The sequence below is a fragment of the Nanorana parkeri genome, unplaced genomic scaffold (assembly GCF_000935625.1).
Source record: "Nanorana parkeri isolate BGI_ZX_2015 unplaced genomic scaffold, ASM93562v1 scaffold1078, whole genome shotgun sequence".
Taxonomy (NCBI): Eukaryota; Metazoa; Chordata; class Amphibia; order Anura; family Dicroglossidae; genus Nanorana; species Nanorana parkeri.
The window spans coordinates 394,062-413,412 of record NW_017307346.1 but is presented as its reverse complement, the minus strand read 5'-3'; the positions used below and the strand labels follow the sequence as shown (position 1 = coordinate 413,412).

The 19,351-nt window shown below is 41.5% G+C and overlaps 1 protein-coding gene across 1 annotated transcript in view; it reads left to right on the top strand.

The window, feature by feature from the left end:
- Positions 1-19,351, top strand: part of LOC108796199 (mucosa-associated lymphoid tissue lymphoma translocation protein 1-like) — a 32,932-nt gene that overhangs the window by 10,939 nt on the left and 2,642 nt on the right. Inside the window, exons 6-14 of the mRNA XM_018567643.1 lie at positions 5-101; positions 209-256; positions 3,851-3,877; positions 4,427-4,630; positions 5,404-5,581; positions 6,253-6,327; positions 9,945-10,072; positions 12,142-12,282; positions 18,501-18,652. Of these exons, the coding sequence (XP_018423145.1) occupies positions 5-101; positions 209-256; positions 3,851-3,877; positions 4,427-4,630; positions 5,404-5,581; positions 6,253-6,327; positions 9,945-10,072; positions 12,142-12,282; positions 18,501-18,652 (1,050 nt within the window). The remainder of the gene's footprint in view (positions 1-4; positions 102-208; positions 257-3,850; positions 3,878-4,426; positions 4,631-5,403; positions 5,582-6,252; positions 6,328-9,944; positions 10,073-12,141; positions 12,283-18,500; positions 18,653-19,351) is intronic.

Here is a 19,351-nt window from a genome sequence, read left to right as displayed (position 1 = left end):
TTAGATCAAGTCAATGAAGGCCACCGACTGTGGTAGCTACCTCTGTTGTGTGTCTAATGCCCATGGGGAAAGATGGAGTGAACCTGCTGAACTTAGCATAGGTAAAAATATACATAGTTCCATTATGGTTATTAAAACTTCAGCTGTTATTTATGGGCTGTGTGGGGTAATACGAAATTCTTGAAAATAAATTATCTTTGCTTTTCAGAGGAAAATGTTATTCTCCAGCCACCCCCACCACCTTCAGTAAGGACAGGTAATTACAATTGTTTTTGCAAGTTTCATAAGAATTACAGACTGCACCTAAAGAAGAAATGATTGATGTGCATTTAAGTTGTAACTCGAGTTAGAACTTTATTGTTTTATTAGAGTTAAAAGTTTAATTTTACTGACTTTTTTCTTCTTATTGCAGTGACAATGCTCACTGAGACTGGAAGTATTGGATAAATCCCTCCAATAGGGTCACAGACAACAATTAAGACACATTTTGTAGAAATGGTGTAAAAAGGTTAGAACTGGGGATGCACTAATACCGTTTTTTCGGGAATCGAGTACGAATACCGATATTTTCTTTTTTTTTCCATTACTCGGCGATACCGAGTACCAGTGCTGTGGGTCCCGATTATCAGGAAGTCGGGTGGTGATCATAACCCGTCACCTGGCTTCCTGATTGCTTGTGAAGCCGATGTTCTAGCGAAAGAACACCGGCTTCACTTGCCGAGCCTGCCTGGCTTCCTGACTAATCAGGAAGCCGGGCGGAGAGGCAACTAGACTGCCTAGCAACAAGTGAAGCCTACTTCCTAGCCAGTCAGGAAGCCGGTAGGCACGTCGTGACCCGCTTTACTTGCTAGGCAGCGTGGCTTCCTGACCAATCAGGAAGCTGGGAAGCGAGTCATTATAAGTCGCCCGGCTTCCTGATTAGTTGGTTAGGAAGCCAGGCTGCCTAGTAACAAGTGAAGCCGGCTTCCCAGCCGATCCGGTAACTGGGAGGCGGGTCATAACCCATCACCTGGCTTCCTGATTGGAAAGAAAGTTCTGGTATCGGAGTTAAGTATCAAACATTTGGGCGAGTATGAGTAGAGATATCTCCGTTTCGCGGTGGCATATTCATTTGGTGGCGCTGCCTTTCAGCAGGGTGTTCACCGGGGTGCTTGCCCTGATTCTGGCGCTGTTGCGTTGTCGGGGGGTTTCGATCGTGGGGTACCTGGACGATCTGCTTCTGCGGGCGGAGTCGCACTCCTCTCTGGTGGTGGCTCTGGAGGTCCCGGAACAGTCCTTGGAGGAGTTCGGTTGGCTCCTGAACCTCCGGAAGTCTTGCCTGGTGCCTTTTCCACGCCTGGAGTATCTGGGACTGGTTCTGGACACTGTCGCGACCCGGGTTTTTTTCTCCCTCGGGACAAGCTCCTGCACCTTCGTTCCAGAGTACGGCTGCTGCGGTCTCGCCGGTGGTCGTCCATTCGTGGCCGTGCAGCGTCGTTGGTCGCTGGAGGAGCTCCGTCTGTCGACAACTGTGTTGGAACTTCGGGCGATTCGCTCTTTATCGCCTTCATTGGTCGGCCCGGCTTCAGGGTCAGGCAGTTTGGGTCCGGCCGGACGATGCCACCGGGCTGGCATACCTTAACCCCCAGGTCGGGAGGTGTTCAGGTTTCTCTCCTGGGGATTACATCCCGGGGGTGGGCAATTTGATCTTCTGGCGTCTCGGTTCAACCGGGAGGTGGACCGCTTTGTGGCCCGGGCCCTGGATCCCTGGGCGGAGGCGGTAGTTGTCCTGGTGGCTCCGTGGGGTCATTACGGGCTGCTATATGCCTTGCCTACGGGCTGCTTTATGCCTTGCCTCCACTGTATCTGTTGCCTCGGCTTCTGCGACGTATCGCGGCCGAGAACGTCACCGTCCTACATATCTACGATCTGTTGCCTGTGTCCTTCAATGAACGGGAGAGAAAATAGGATTTTTGTACTCACCGTACTCAAATCCTTTTCTCTCCGTTCATTGAAGGACACAGGCCCCGCCCTCTTTATGGGGTGTACACTCCTAACTGCTTGTTACTAAACTGGAGACTTGTCAGCAGGTGGGGGGTTTGGCCACCGGCAGGGGCCGCCCCTAGGCTGTAATTGGTCTTTAGTTTTGTGCCTAGCGTCCTTCTCCTGCAGGTGGCGATATTACCCTACCATTCAGGATCTACGATCTGTTGCCTGTGTCCTTCAATGAACGGAGAGAAAAGGATTTTACGGTGAGTACAAAAATCCTATTTTTAATAGACACACGTTTTTCCATGTGTTTTCTGCTACAACCACAGTCAGAACGCTGGGGCAACCAGCCAGAAAATCGTGCATGTACTTTTTGCTGCTTTCTGTAATTTTGTGCGCTCGTACAAATGTGCAGGTGTGAACTAGCCCCATAAGAATGTATTGGTTTTTGTGTTTTGCATGTTTATACGCGCAGAAAAATGCTGAGGTGTAAACCAGGCCTAAAGGTGCCCATACACCTTACGATTATCGGATGAAACTTTTCGTCCGATGATCGAATAGTCGTACGATTTTCGTACGGCAGCCCCATCCTGCCCGATGATCGCAAGATTAATTTAGCCGTAATTAACGAAAAGCACCTGGACGAAATGCGGTAATTGATTTGCCGTATTTTCGTTAGCGCAAGCGCAGTGTAGATCATACGACTTTTGACGGACGGAAACGCCAGCAACCTTACGAAAATCGTACGATCTAGCGAAGTTTTCAAACATGCTTGATCGTCAAAAGTCGTACGATTGTACAGTACTGTCGGTCTGACACTGCAATTCACACATTCGATTATCGGACGAAAAGTCGATCGCATACGAAAATCGTCCGATAATCGTAAGGTGTATGGGCACCTTAAGAGTGTACCATGTATTTTATCATAAATAAGAGATCATTTGTGCCAGTATTTAATCATTTAGGGCATCTCCAGAACATGTGAAGGAGGATACCGGATTCAGCATGGCATCCGGAGCAAGAGGGGGAGCCCATTGGCCAAAGTTGTAGAGCCACTGCAGGGGTTCTATAGGCCCTATATAATAGTTAGGTGATTCTCCTAGTTGCTAAAAAGGAAGTTTTGGACTTTTCTGTAGAATTAAATGTCTAGGTTGTAAACATTGTTAAACATTTTCTTTTGGGATATGTCCTGTAATTGTTAAAAACATATTTTGAGTAGAAACTTGATGGAGATTTTGATTTCTCTCTCTACCTGGACACTCAATAGATGTGTCCAGGGAGGGTGATTGATTCCTAACAACACATGTAATCCTATCACATACGATTACGTGTGGTGTGCCGGCATTCAAATGCAGTGGCTGTCTCCCAATCATTAACTTGAACAAGTGAAGGCTGTTGCTTGTAAACAGCAGATTGGGGGTTCTTGCTGCAGGAAAACATAGTTTTCACACCTAAAAATACAGGTGTGAATGGGACCTAAAGTGATGAGATACAAAAGCTGCATGCTATGTCGTGCTACACAACATTGATTGCATTTAAAAAAAAAAAAACTTGCACTAAGGAAACACTGGGGCTGTCAATAACCTACTTCTAAAAATATTTATTCCCTGGCTGTCTCTAGTCTCAGCACTGATGTGGAACAGGCATGCGGCTAGTGAGGTCAGAGAAAAGTTAGAACGCTTATGCTTCATACTAATTTTGGACAGTGACTCAGAAAGTATAAGTATTTTCACATGAAGAGCTCCTGTATGTATTTTCTTGGTATAGGTTCACCTTAAATAATGCTCATTTGTGTAACAGTAATGGACAGCAAGATATTGGCTGATGTGCAGCTGTTATGTCATTCTATCTTAATGTAATACTTTTATCTTTCAACTTGTAGGTACAAAACCACCCGAAAGATACTTCGGTGAGTGTTTTAGCAAATAATTTGCCAATATATGGGATTTTCCCATTGTTTAGCCACAGCAAAGAGGAACCAGATAACTTTCTGGATAAACCAACATGTGTGACAGACCTGAAAGCCTCGAATTTAACCTTGGACACAGACAACATACAGTATGTGATGGTGGCAGATAGCGATCACCTACTTTGTTTGCAGAATGTGAACAGATTGCTTTTTAATACAATTTGTGTTTAGGCATGCCAATTAATTTGGGGGTCATGCACCAAAGATTTCTCTACCATGCGGATAGAAAGCAGACTAATTAACCCTCAACTACCCTTTACCCAAGTGCAGAATGTGGCAAATAAAAAAATCATAGTTGAAGTCATGCTGACAGGGACAGCTATGAGACCTGAAATTTTAGGTCAGACACACTGGCATTAGACTATTTCAGCTGAAATGCATATCATTGGCTGTTTATGGAGACCATAATGCAAGTAGTAAAATATAGCAAGCATATTTTACCTTATGGCTACAGACATTGTATTTATAATGTATTTTGTTTCTTAACAGCGGCTGGGAAAGTTGCTTTGCTGATTGGTAATAACGGTTACATCAGTCATCCCAATCTCTTGGCCCCTATGGTTGATGTATGTGAGCTGTCTGCACTCCTCAGAAAATTGGGCTTCTGTGTAATCTCACTCGTAGACTTGACTCAGGAAGAAATGCTAACAGCAGTCAATCAGTTTCTACAGCTCCTGGACAAGGGCGTGTATGGTGAGTCTATAGAGTGTATAACATGACACGTGATATTGCTAATAAAAGTATTAAGGAAAAGTAATAAATATTGTAAGCTGTAATAATGTGTGTGAACTATATTCGTTTCCTCTTGGGAGACTTAGTTTTAAAGTATTGCTCATGCCCTGGCTTGTGATGCTCCCTGGCCTGTTGCTGGTGTAGATATATATCTCCCTTCCAGGAACGTTTGCATCACTCGCTAATAATACCCACAGACAGCCACAGCCAGCCCTAAGTGACCTTGTCAAGGTCAAGAAACTGTGCTTTGTAACCTGTTTGGGCTTAAAGTGAAAGCTTGACTTGGTTTATGTATGAGTAATGGAACCTCTAGCTTCTGCATTCAGTTAATGAAGAAGAAAGTATAGCTTAATTTACAAAGGAATGGAGCACGTCCATTATAGTTGCTGAACTGAATAATGCATGCTAACCACAATCTGTGTAGTAATAAATAACAGGCTCGATTTACAAAGATTTGACAAAAGGAGAAATATTATCACTTATAACCACTTGACTATAATTTTTAACAATTGAAACAATGAAAAATGTAAAGATAGAAATAATAATACATAATTATGTATGTGAATGCAGTATTTAAAAAAAGCTGTTAGGTTACACATTCTGTATAAATGTATATCTTTGAATAACAGCGGCCTTTTAACAATGCAGCACAAAATGATAACATGCATAAAATCTTGCACACTTAACCTTTTCCACTTTTGACTTGTACATGTATGTTTTTCTGGCACATTCAGGGCTATTTTATTATGCTGGTCATGGGTATGAACGTTCTGGGAGGAACTACATGGTCCCTATTGATGCTCCCCAGCCATACAGGCCTGAAAATTGCATCAGCGTTCAGAGAATCCTACAGAAGATGCAAGAAAGAAGGACTGCCTTGAATGTGGTTCTTCTAGATACTTGCAGGAAGTGGTATGTGTATTTCCTCAAGAAGATGTTGTGCTTAAATCCATACATTGAATATAATTGCATTGGATGTAAGATATGCAACAGCATTAAACATTTTCATCTGGATGAGTCATTTCTTTAAAAGCATTCACTGAGATTTGATCACATTTTGATGAGCATATTGTAAAAATGTACACCTGGTTTTTACTTCATTTGTGTCTATATACTTAACAGTGCTGAAAAGAAAAAAATACATTGGTAGTTTCCTTAACCAAATAGGCTTGGTGGGTAATAGGGCAGAATGAAAGTAAGGATATCAAAGAGATGGAGATGTGAAGAGTCTTGTCATCTCAGTGTCCATCCCCGTTATTTATGTGAGAGCACTCATCAGCCACATACTAGAAACACAGAATGTAATAGTATTACATTAATGGAGGGTGTGCAGTAAAAGTCAGAACTTGCAGTTTTGTTGTGAATTTCTTTTTCTTATTCAGCTCAAGATTATCTTTTTACAGTTTTCTTTAATTCCCTCTCTTACTGTGCCATGGTCCATAATTCTCAAACTGGCTTTGCTACCACAATGGGTTTAGATGGCCAATTTCCAGAGGTAGATTTGCTTGTTAGACAGCCACAGAAACACATTACGCTGATGTTTTGTTTTTCTAACACATTTTAATATTACTTTTCTTCTTTAGGTATAATTCAGACTGTGCAGTATCTACAGTGACTCCTCTGAAGCCACTGGGCAACACTGTTTATGGATATGCCACGTAAGTCCTTTAGTTTGTGGTGGGATGTAGCTTTGGTTTCTAGAACAGCCCATAGAGGATAGTGTTGCTTTGAGCAACAGCTTGTATAATAGAATAGAGCAAACCAAAAAATCAGATAAAAACAATCAGCCTAACAAGGTCTTAAATCAGTCATACTATATGAGTCTACTAAAAACAGGTGATAGACATTACCCTTACGCTTAGGCTGCCTGTAGGCAGGACATCTACCTGTTCTTGTCACAGTAGTGCAATTTCAGCCTGACTTGGAACACACATGATGAGGGAATTTTTACCTTTTCTATGCTGAAAGGAAGCCATCTTGAATAAGTGATTTTGCCACATTTGGTCAAACACATTAAACACACCTTTTAAACTAGCAATACACCTTGCAATCTGATTGCAAAGTGCAATAGATTTACCAACAACAATGTAGTATGAGACCATGGGTAGAATATTTAAGTAATGTTGGATGTTAATAAGAAATATATTAAGTGGTCTCCAGTGTTCATAAACCAGTGTGTATTACTCATGCATTCAATAATCCCCTCTGCAAGCTCAGAGGTGCATTTCTTCATATGTGAGCCAACCTAAGACCCTGTGGGCAAAGCACAGGGATAGGAAAAAACATTTCTTAGAAATTGTGTACCCTTTCTGCTTAAATTACTTTTCTGGTTGCTTTCAAACTTTGCACTTGATGCTGAGCTCTTACCACAGTAGGCGGTTTAGCTTTGATGTGTCTAAATCTGGAACAGATGAGAAGTTTGTTTCTGCTAAGTGGAAGTGGTGCTTCCTCTGTTCATATGTGGTCGAAGCTTCTGTTACCTTTCTCACCGGCTGGTTCCTCAAAAACTAATGTGAGATGCTCAACCCGACTAACACCAACCCAACTAACATATTTGTGGGTGTTAAAATGGCTTACCAGCTTTATCTGTAAGACTGAACTTTTAGTTTTCACCTATCAATACTCCGAGATAAACAAAGGTGGCTATTTTACTAACAATTTGCACTGCAACCAATCAGCTTCTCTGTCTCATTTTCAAATCTTACCTAAGCAAACTGAAGAGAGATGCTGATTGGTTTCCATGGGCAACTGCTCCAAATTCTGTCTGCTCCAAAATTGATAAATTCCCCCCATAATGTCACATAAACTGAAGATGCTAACTTTTCAGGCACTCGAAATGTTGGTATCTTGATATTATGTGACATTATGTGAGATGACATGCATCCTTGGCTAGCTGGAGACTTTCTTCTTTTTGATGCTATTTTTCATAGTGACAACTCAGGATTTGTCTTTTATTATCTAGGCAAATACTGCCTGCAGTAGGGCTCAGTACTTTGGACAAGGTGCCATAGCACACAGAAATATAATAATTTGCATCTGGCTACAGATGAAGGTGTTATAAGTGTTACTTGATATATACTTTTATTACATGCAGTGAAACGAGAAAGAAAACAGGAAATGACATTGCGTAATACACTATACAATAGTATGCTATAGGACAAAAGCAAACATAGGTATGTTAAATAAACAGCAGGAAGCACATGCTTCTGGCCAAGCGGCATGACATGGTAGAAAATTGCAGGCGACTGATAACATAGGAATGTAACTGTTTTTAGCAACGTTTCAGGATTACCAGCAGTTCTGCGTGCTTAACAGCGATGCTGCCACAAGGAAAAGGATTAGTCCCCCTTCACACCTAGGAGTTTTATCTCTCAAAGTTAAGGACGACAAAACGCTCTAGACAAGGAATCCTATTCATTTCTATGGACCCTGTTCACACTTTAGTGTTTTGTTGCAAGCGGAAAAACGCCTGTCGCTGGAAACAGTACATGAGCTACTTTTTGGCAGATTACAGCGCTTGTTGATCCGATAGACTTCAAAGGGAAACTTTGTAACAAAACGCTCAGATGTGAACCGCTGCCATAGAAATGAATGGGATTCCTTGTTTTGAGCGTTTTTTGTCACTCTTAGCTTTGAGTGACAAAATACCTAGGTGTGAACAGAGCCTCAAAGCCTAGGTCCAGCTTGTATAAGAGCGGTGTGAACAGGGATGAAAGGTTTAGTGTAGTAGAACACTTTTGGTAGTTAAATATGATATTATATTTATTTAGTTTTTTTTTTAGCAGTCTATACTGCGGATAAGACTAATTAGTCTATATAGCCAATTAGATGGACAACTGAGGGGGAAAGAGGGTTTTTGATCCCAAAAGAGGGATAGTTCTTTCAAATCAGGGACAGTTAGGAACTACATTCACAAAAACTTGGTGTTCACACTGCTTTTATAGAAGCTGAAGTTCACGTGAAATAAGCCTAAGAAGGTATTTCACTCGTAATAACCTAGTAAAATGTTATTACTATAAAACATTACTATAAAGCGTTAGCATTACTATAAAGTAATGCTGATTGGACACTAGATGGAGCCTATGTAAAGTCTAAGGCACATAGCAGAAAAACAGAATTAGGGCCTGTGTCGGGCTCCGATGGACAGATGCAACGTACATTTGACATAAGTTTGAGATCATTCATAAATCATTACAACAAAAGCCTGTCGACATTGGCCTTTATAATAGTGATGAAGACATCACGCAGAGCAATGATGTAGATGAGAGCTAGGCCTTACTTGATTTGGGCCAGTATTCCTCTAACTAGTAAAGTCAGAGGAAGATGACAGCCTGGGAACCTTCATTTTTTAATATAAGTTGGTAGCCATAGCTTCCAAGTATTCCTCATTTGGAGGGACTGTCCCTCTATAAGAACGTAATCCCTCTTTCCTCCTCCTTTGTCCCATATTTTTGTCTAATGCATTGAATTCATGCATTGTAATATATATATTTGCTATTTAACTACCTACGTGTTCTACTACATTAAGAATTTTACCCAACCTCTAAATGTTTTCATTTCTTATTTTTAAAAGCCAGTAAAAAAAACAAAACAGTGGAAAGAAAGTACTTGTGGGTTTCAGTAGTCATTTTCTGTGTATTAATTCTTTGGGGGCACTGTAATCAGGGGACATGACAGTAGTGTGTCTGATGCCTACATACCTTGTACTAAAAGCTGTCCCTCTTCCTCATCTGTATAGTCACAGCTCTGATATATTTCTTATCAAACCTGGTTTAATACAGCTATCTCAGTACATGTATTTAGATGGAGTACATAAGAAATCACTTGACAGTCTTTTTATGTAGATGGGATACACTTCAGAGGCATACAGTATGTGTGCTGCACAAAACACACTCAGTGTTCACTAACACATCATCTGCATTGCTATGATATTTGTGTGCAGTCTTGGGAGACAATCTCTGACAATTATAGGTCTCCATTATTGGATCATGAGAGGGAGGTTTCACAGTACAGAACTTTGAAACACAATTCTGCAGTACAGCCAAAACCACAGTAAAAAGTCTGATGCATCTGGTTGCAATGAATTACATGAAAAAAAGGTTAGAAGATAATGGTGTAGATTTTGTGACTGCAAAGGTTCCTAAAATATTAGCAGTTGACTGCCTGGGTGTGTTCTTTAATATGTATTATTCTCAAGATTGATAATATATTTGAAGTTGGTGTATAATATGTAAAGAATCCTCAAAATTGGATATTTTTGCATCTCTGTAAACAGGAGTGAGAATGCAGAAGCCTATGAAGTTCAGGACGAGGAATTCAGCTCTGGTATTTTTATGACATATCTGAAGAAGCACATTCTGAAGGAAAAGAAAGTTACTCACATGTTGGAGGATGTACTTGAAGGTAATTCTTATTTGGTGGAAGCAGAATAAACCAGAGAAATGCTTGTTATAGAAAATGGATTCAAAACAAAAAGGGTCGTTCTCATCTTGTCTGCAACTAAAGTCTTTAAAGTGAAGTAATTTTTTGTCTTTGCATGCTGCCCCCTGCAGCAGTTAATACTCACCTTCCCTTTGTTTCCTTGGAACTTTGTTTGCCACCGAGATTGAAGGGAATTGGTGAATTACCCGGTACTTTTGTATTGGGGAGTATGTGACCCGCGCCCTTTCCTATGTAACAGCACTATTGCTTGGCAGTTGGATACTTAGGCACCAGTCCAATCACATGGTGGCAGGAAGAGATTTCTCTGCCCATATAAAATAACAATTTTAAAAAGTTATACAGATACACAAATGAACTCCAGGTAGATGTAAAAGACAGTGTAAGTACTTGCACTTGACTTGGTATCAGCCTCATGAAGTCTACTGTACAGAGAGGGGGAGAATTAGCACAATCAGCCAACAAGGTGTGCTGCAATGCAATGAACATGCTGATAAGAGGAGAGAGCAGAGAGATGAGCTCATTGGTGTGCTGTTTCTTTCCTTTTATGTGTCTGGTCACAGGGTAAGGGTAGGGACCTGGAAGTGAAAGCAAAACTGCTGCACAGAATGATCAGGTCACCTGCCCTACTAAGGGGAAGTAGGGATGAGGAGCTGGACCACAACATTTCTCAGAATAGGAGCAGTATTTTGGCCTGATGGCTTTTTTTGTGGCAGCTCTTCAAAAAATGTGGGCCCTCCAGAGCAGTGCTCACCAACCTTTTTATCGCCGTTGTATTTATTTTATTAATAATCAAATGAATAATTAATTAATACATTTTTTAATTATTAATTGATATTAATAAAATAAATAATTAAGCATATCATGTAATATATTTCATTTTATAATTCAATGTAGATAAATGTCTTTTTATTTTTTGCTAAAAGTGCCTTAGTGCTGGATAGGATAGCACTAGGCTGTATGAACATACCACAGACACTTCTCCTCTGGACTGACAAGACGCATTTGCAAACAGGCAAATACAAACACAAGCAGATACTGATCACTCACAACTGAGTGATCTGATTGGCTGGTCGCGTGTTGCCGCTTTGTGATGCCTTCCTTGCATCGCGCGCTGCGATTGGCTGGAGATGAACTTTTTCATCTCACGACGCTGCGCTACGCACGCTGTCGCCGGGCAGAGCGGGGGAGCGGAACTCACTAGACACACTGCAGGCGAAGGACAGCGAGTCGCCGCTCGCCTGTGCGCCGCACTGCTTCGCCTGCAGTGTGTCACGGCCTTAAACCTCTCGTCCATGGAAAGTCGCACACGTTCCTTGGGCGGCCCGGTACCATTTGATCCACGGACCGGTACCGGTCCGCGGCCCGGGGGTTGGGGACCACTGCTCCAGAGGGAAGGGACCATCAGAATGACAAATCCATGTGAAATAAAACTTAAGAGAACACCAGGCAATTGTCTCAAGAGTTAAAAAAAAAGCCAATGCGTTTTGGAGGTCAGGAATCCCCCTTCATCGCAGTTTATTCAATTAACAACATAAGACCGATAGACTCTAAACTCACAGTCCCTGCACATAATCCCTTTTCTAAGGCTGGAGTGGAAAACCATGGTGTGAAAACATCTGTCAGCAGGCCAGCATTTGGGTTGTGCTGTGGGGCAGCGATGTGTTAATCAAAGGACTGGATGAACAGAAGGACAAATCTTTTGGTAGGTAAAACATCTATCATATACTGTATGCAATTTACAGTATCTGTGTATTCAGCTTTTTGTCTGGAGTTTATCTAAAGAATTGCACGTGAAATCACAAACAAGAAGGGCTTTTATTGAGATGCTCAAAGTTCACAATTGGAGATATTTGCAGGGACAAATATCAAAGACCTGGGAGTTGGCAGCTGTTCAAGAACAAAAAGCAGGATTGTTAATGTCTGAAATCAACAAAACTTTTGTATCTGGTGGCCATAATGTATAACGCAAAGGACAGGAAGATGACATATGTTGTAACAGTGTATTTTTTTTCTTTCTATACAACGTGAAGACATAGGCAGAGATCCTCTGGTAATTGGAAAACAAGTAATGGAAATAAGGCACTCCGTGAAAGAGTGCCGAGCTCTGACTGACAAGATTTGCACCTCAGCAAGCGACCGACTCAATAGGACCGTGTGGGATCACCGTAGCAGTAAGTAGAGGAGATGGTGACCTCTAGTGTCTGCACTTTACATATCACTCTGTAGTCAATGAAAATGGTTGAAGACAAAACCACTGATCCTGTGACCATGCAAATGTATGTTCTAACTTTCTCATATTGTTCAGTGATAAATATGTTTCATCTTTCAGCACTCTAGGGCCTTCCCTGCAGGTTTCTGGTGTTGGTACCTTTATCCCTCTAACTACTTGCACAAGCTGAAGCTCATGTGAATTAGGCCTAAGGATAAGGTCTTCCAATTCTAATTATCTATAAAGTTATTACTATAAATCATCAGCATTACTACAAAGTAATGCAAATTGGACACCAGATGGAGCCTATGTAAAGTCTAAAGAAAAACCGAATTAGGGCCTGTGTTGATAGGCTTCGATGGACAGATGCAACGTGCATTTGACATAAGTTTGAGATCAATCAAATAGGATCGCCCTATGATGGGTTTATCAGAACGTAACCCCAAGTGAGATTTCGATTCAGATAGTAGAGCTTTAAGGACGTAGTCCACTCGCAAACTTCTTTTTAGGGCTTTTATTTCAAAGTTCAGACGTTTTTTACTCACAGGGGTTTCTACGACATATTAACACAAAGTTCAGCTTTGTCTTTCAGCAAAATAACATTTGCAAAGCCTCACCAACTTCAGGTTGTCACTTTAAACCTTTCCCACACAGGCTGTATCCAACAGACTAGCCACACAGGCTGGTTCCAGGATGGTGTCCTCCTGAATCCTGGACAGACACCACCTCTGTCTCCCAGGTGGAACTAGCCAGCAGCCTTTTCATAAAGGTTGCAGAATTATTGGGTGCTGGTCACTACTAGAGCCCGGACCCAGGAATGGAGATTTCATCCCTTCCAATTCTCTTAGAAATTTCCCAGTTCCCGGATCCCAACTATAATCCAGAAAACCCAGAAACAATTGCAAAGCCAGCTCTTTCCTGGTGAAAGTACTTGTTTCTTAGAACCGCTTAGCCCTTCTGGCTGAGAGTCCTGGGTGGCTATGATGCCACCTTATACCGTGGTATTGCCACGCAATGCCACACCTACCAAATACCGAGGAGTGTCTGTATACAGTTCTAAAGCAAACAAAAGTCTATCAACACTGGACCTTAGTCCCCTCTAACAATTAAATTCGGTTTCAGACCGCAACTGTGGATGTTTCCATGTGGCTAGCAACAGTTCAACAATACTGAACAGAGGAAGTCACTTCCACGGTAGGAATGAGTCAACATAGGCATTTAATTAAAGTAAGAGGTTGTAGTAGTTTCACGCAACCATATTACTTCATATAGCCACTTTCATACTGTATAATGAACAAAGATGGTCCCACTATTTGTAATAACAATATGCATAAGGAAGTCCACTTAAACTATGCGATACCTCTCGATGAATGTTTTAAGTCAATGTAAGTTTATTAAGGATTTATCAAAATTTACAAAAGTCACAATCAAAGAACCAAAAAAAGGGAAATACCACATGCAACAGAAGAAAGACATAATAAGAGCATACACTGCATACGGTAACATATAATAAAGTGCCAAACAGTGGAGGAAGAGGCGGAAACTCACCCAAAATACAAAATAGAACAGAAGTAAATAAAACATTGGTGAGGTATAGCTCGATTAAATGTTTTAGACTGTATCTAAGTCCGTGGAAATAAAGTCACAGAAATGAAGATAGATAAAAAGGAGGAAAGAAAGGTACTTGCTGTTAGTAGCGTCAATACTTCTGTTATGTGCAGAGCGGTGGGAGTTCAGGGTTAACCATGAATACTCCTCCAGTAGACACCCGCTGGAGCTAGCAGTTAGAAGGGATGTGCTGCGAGGGTAAAGCTTGACTGAAGATGTCACCCTGGATGGATGACTAGCATGGGGTTAATTTATAGTGTCCTTATTCAGGATGGAGAGCGGAGGGTTAACCAGGGCAATTCACTGCACAGGATGGAGAGCGGAGGTTAAACAAGCCAGATCACTTCTTAGGATGGAGAACGGTGTTAATCAGGATGGCTCACTTCTCAGGACAGGATGGAGAGCAGGGTTAATTAGGACTGCTCACTAAGGATGGAGAGTGGAGAGAGATCAAAGATACCTGGTGTCAGGCAATTTGCTTAAACGTCATGCATCTTGAATCTCCCAGCTTTAGCTGCTAGAGAGGAGAAGCCCAGTAATGCAGCGCCAGCTTGTTTGACAGCGGGCGGCGCTGAGCTCCGATCCCAGAAATGAAAGGACATGGAACGGCAGAGGTAAGTATCTTACACCCTTATAATAATACTGAAGGCATCACGCAGAGCAATGATGCAGATGAGAGCTAGGCCTTACTTGTTTTGGGCCAGCATTCCTCTAACTAGTAAAGTCAGAGGATGATGACTGCCTGGGAACCTTCAGTTTTTTATATACGTTGGAAGCTATGGCTGTGGCTACTAAGTGTCCCTCATTTGGAGGGACTGTCCCTCTTTTGCAATGAAATCCCTCTGTCCATCTTTCCTCTTCCATTGCCTCTCATTTTGGTCTAATGCATTGAATTCATTTGTCCCTCTAACCACTTGCACAATGTACAATCTGCACAGCATAAGCACTAGTTATAATCTATATGATACATGACTGGGATGTTTCCTAGCTGCCTTTCCTGGACCAAAAACAAGAGAGAGGTTTGGGTATGCTGGGCTCATGTTATGCAATGGTTGAAACGCTTATTGTACATGTGCGCTTATGTCTCTTGACATTTTGTTCTTAATTCCAGCTGCGATTGGAAGAATTCCTTGTACTATTTTGGCTGTACTTGTGCTCATTCCTAAATAATGAGTAAAAAAAACTTAAAACTAGTTAAGAAAAATGCAATCAAAATCCATATTTTGCATATCTGAGTCAAGGCAGAAAAGAATTACATTTTCCAAGTAACCCTTTCTACACAGCTATACCTATACATCCCCACACATCTCTAACAAACCACTGCATAAAAACAGGGACTCTTGGCTCACATTCACATGTTCAAGCTAACCAACTGCGTCCAAGTGATCTTTCTCTGGGCAGTCCCCATTTTACTGTGCCAGATAGTCAGTTATTTTTGAATTCAGTAGACATATCTCCTTTTCTATTGCATGGTGCAGGTCAGTGAATCTGTAGCTGTCTTCCAACATTGTCTGTCTTCCACATATTGGCACTATTGTCTATTAAAGATTCAAGTTTGCTATAAGCAACTAAGTATTTGGCATATTGCACGGTGGAGTAGGAACTGGCCAGAGACGGATCACTTTGACATTGTTGGTCAGTTTGAACATGTGTTGCAATATATGCTAACCAAGAATCCATATTTCTAGTTAAATGTTTGCTAGAAATATGTACGGGTCTATAGCAGTGTGCAGAGGGTTAATCCAGTAGTTTAAGTATTAACATGTGGTCACACCTCTTTAGCACCTGTGTGTATATATATATATATATACTGTATAAATGCTATCTGGATTTCAGCACATGCATATCTCCATTTTTATTGCAGAACAAAAGACACTTACCATTGTCATGTTAAATTAACCGTATTGGACAGGCAGATCGTACTTGCGATGATCGCAAGCCTGCCCTGCTGAGGGACGGGCTTCCGATGACCGTAATGCTGAACGGGCAGTGTGCGCTTGCGCACACCGGCCCGTGCGGCTTTTATCTTGCGAACATGCCACAAACCCGCCGAACATCGTACGATGTTCGGCTGGTTTTCGAACATGTTCCTAAGATAAAAGTCGTGCGAACTTACAATAGGAGAGGCCGCACGGCTCTCACACATCTTACGATAATCGTACGATCGCAGGATTTCCCACGATTATCATAAGGTGTGTGGGCACCTTAAAGGTAGCCAAAAAACAATAGTTGCATGATTCACTTGACTGTAGTTAGATTAGCAAATGGCAGTATGTTGGAACTCCCACAGACCAACTTTTGTTGAAGGAAAGACTTATAATTTGGGAAAGATTTGAATAAACAATTACTGTTGTTCCTCAGATATACGGCTGGCAGCAGGTGTGTCTGCAGAGTGAATTATTGTGCATGTTTGCCTAGTGTGACTGTGCATGTGTTATGGAAGGCTGATGTCACACTGGCAATTTTACACCACCAAAGTCCTAATCTGCTTTACCGTTGTCACTCACTGGCTAAATCTCAATTTCTACTGTTGGGAGCAGTGATGGAGCTACATCTTGCTGGTCTAGCCAGTGAGGTAGCGCTGCTGTGGAGGAAGGTAAATTGAACCTTCTGTCGCTGGCAAGTTGTTACTAGAGGTGCACCGAAATGAAAATTTCAAAAGCTAAACGAAACTGAAATGAAAAAAATGTTAGATCGAAAATGTTTTTATTCTTTTTCACATTTTTTCAAACATTTTATTTATGTATTTTTTTATATTTAATTTTTATTAATTAATTTTTATTAAATACTTTAAATGTTTTACTTTTAGGGGCTTCGGGGAAATATTAGGGGTCTAAAGAGACCCCTGATATTTCCCTTTTAAAAAAGAAAAAGAGATTGAGGACACAGAGCACTCAATCTCTTTTCTGCAGCCCCTGTTATAAATGAACAGGAATCCTCTATACTGAGTGTTCCTGTTCATTCATAACTTGTGGACTTAGTGAGTTTTACTATATCCACAATCATGAATGAACAGGAAGTGATGTAGATCACTTCCCATTCATTCATAATTGAGGATACAGTAAACATACTCTGTCCTCAATTATTTACAAGCACTCAGCGATCGCTGAGTGTTTGTACCCGCTCTCCATCCTGACAGCTGTCACAGGAGACTGAGCTGGGCGGTACAGGAGGAAAGCTCAGCCTCCTGTGACAGCAATGACACCATCTCCACCTGTCTGACCCCTCTCTACTTCTCTGTGCACCTTTCTCCATATACCCATCTTCAACTGTCTGGGCCCCCTTTCACTTCTGTGTGCACCCTCTCCCTATACTTATCTCCACCCGTCTGGACCCCTTCCCACTTCTCTGTGCACCCATTCCTTATACCCATCTCTGACTGTCTGGACCCCTTTCTACTTTTCTATGCACCCTATTCCAGTACCCATCTGGGACTGTTTGGACCCCTCTCCACTTCTCTGTGCACCCTCTCACTGTACCATTCTCTACTTGTCTGCGCCCCTCTCCACCTCTCTAGCCCCTCTCTCCCTTGGCAGTATAGCAGAATGAAAGGAGATTCTGATTAGCTGTTAACAACACCAGGTGGGTATTAACTAGACCAGTGCTTAAAGCTGTCTGGAATTTTATTTTTGTAATCCCTGAACTTCCTCAATTTGAGCTAATAAAACACTGAAGCTCAAAAGTTAAGCTCCACTGTGGTAACCAAATACAAGGAAATAAGCTTGTTAAACAGAAGCTACTGCCTAACTGATATGGAAGACTGATTCCTGGAATATACTTGGTTTTACAAAGTTTATTAGAAGTGAATAGACTTGTGATGAAGCTTTGATAGATTTTTTATTTTTTATTCATGTTTCAGCCTCCATTTCAGTAGTCGCCATAAAGGACAATAGAAGCCTCCTTACTCATCATTTTAACCTAAAATGATTGTTAACATTGAATAAAAGGTTGTATTTAGCTGTGATGTTTTACATAGGTATAGTTAAAGGAGAACTATGAGATGAGTGATTTCCACTCACCTCATAGTTCTAAGCCGACCTGTGACAATGAGACTGTCACAGGTCGGCTTAGTAGATCGGGAGGTGAGGGAACACATACCGGGTTCCCTCACCTCTCGATCCTTTCACGGCTCTCTGCCGTGACAGGGGGAGGGGCTGGATTCCCCTCTCCCCGCTCCGATCTGCCAGCGCTGACTGGCGGAACGGACGGGGGAGGGGGCGGGTACAGCTGGCTCTGCCTCTAGATAGGCAGAGCCAGCTGTCACTCACGCAGCTGGGCGGATCCCGTCAGCTACGTCGGGATCCGCTCCAGGTGCGGCGTCTCAGTATACCGCGAGCTGTAGCTCGCGGTATACTGAGCTTAGGGTAACGGGAGGACGCTAGTTTGTGTCCTCCCGTTACCCCAAGGAGAACTATGGGGAAAAACACTGACCCCATAGTTCTCCTTTAATCAAACATGTAAGTATAAACTGGTATTGTGGTAGCAGAATGCAGTCTCATCAAATGTCCACTTGGAAAGATGGACTGATGTTTATGAAACTTCTAACGCTGTCTGATCTGTCCTGTTTTTCAGAAATCCCCAAACAAATGGTAAAGTTCTCATGTGGAGTTGAAGTGGAATTAAGATTCAAAACTGTGTTCTCAAATCTCATTCATACTTTTGCAAAACTGACACATACTGCGGCTCATCTAACGGACATGAAGATTATTCTTTACAAACCTTCCGTAAGTGATTGTTTCACTTTGTCATTATCAAAAACAAATGAGAATTTTAAAATGTAAAAAGCATTTCCTTTTTTCAAACGGAGCAATTTACTAGTGTACATGAATGTAGGACTTAAGTAGCATTGGACTAGGGAAAGCAGGGTTTACCAATTAATCCAGAAATTAGGGTATGAGTCATGGGAGCTACATTTATGCAAAGAATATATTTTCACTATAAACATACAGTATATTTACCATATATGCACAAAATATAAATGGCTACTAATAATGATACTAAATCAAGTGTCATTATAGAATGTTGATCTGTACTGATATCCAAATACATTTAAGAATTAGGAAAGATTTTTTTTTCCATGGTACAACAAATTGGACTATACTTTTTTGGGGGGCTTTCTCTAGATCAGCTGTGGGTTTAGGGTTCAGAGGATGCAAGATGCTTTCTTTTTCGGTTAACCTCAATGGATATGGTTTTTTTTTTCTTCAAACTATATAGCAATAATGTAATATTCTTCACACCTATGTTGCTCATAACTATCTCATTGTGGTAATTTCATATTTCTCTCCCAGTCCCACTGTGTAGATAGGAAATAGAGGTTTACTTTGTGTATGTGGGAGGGGAGGAGGGGAGTTGATAGAAAAGCCTCTTTGGTTAAATCAGGCATGTGTATTTTTGTAAATTAATTTTTTTTTACATATATA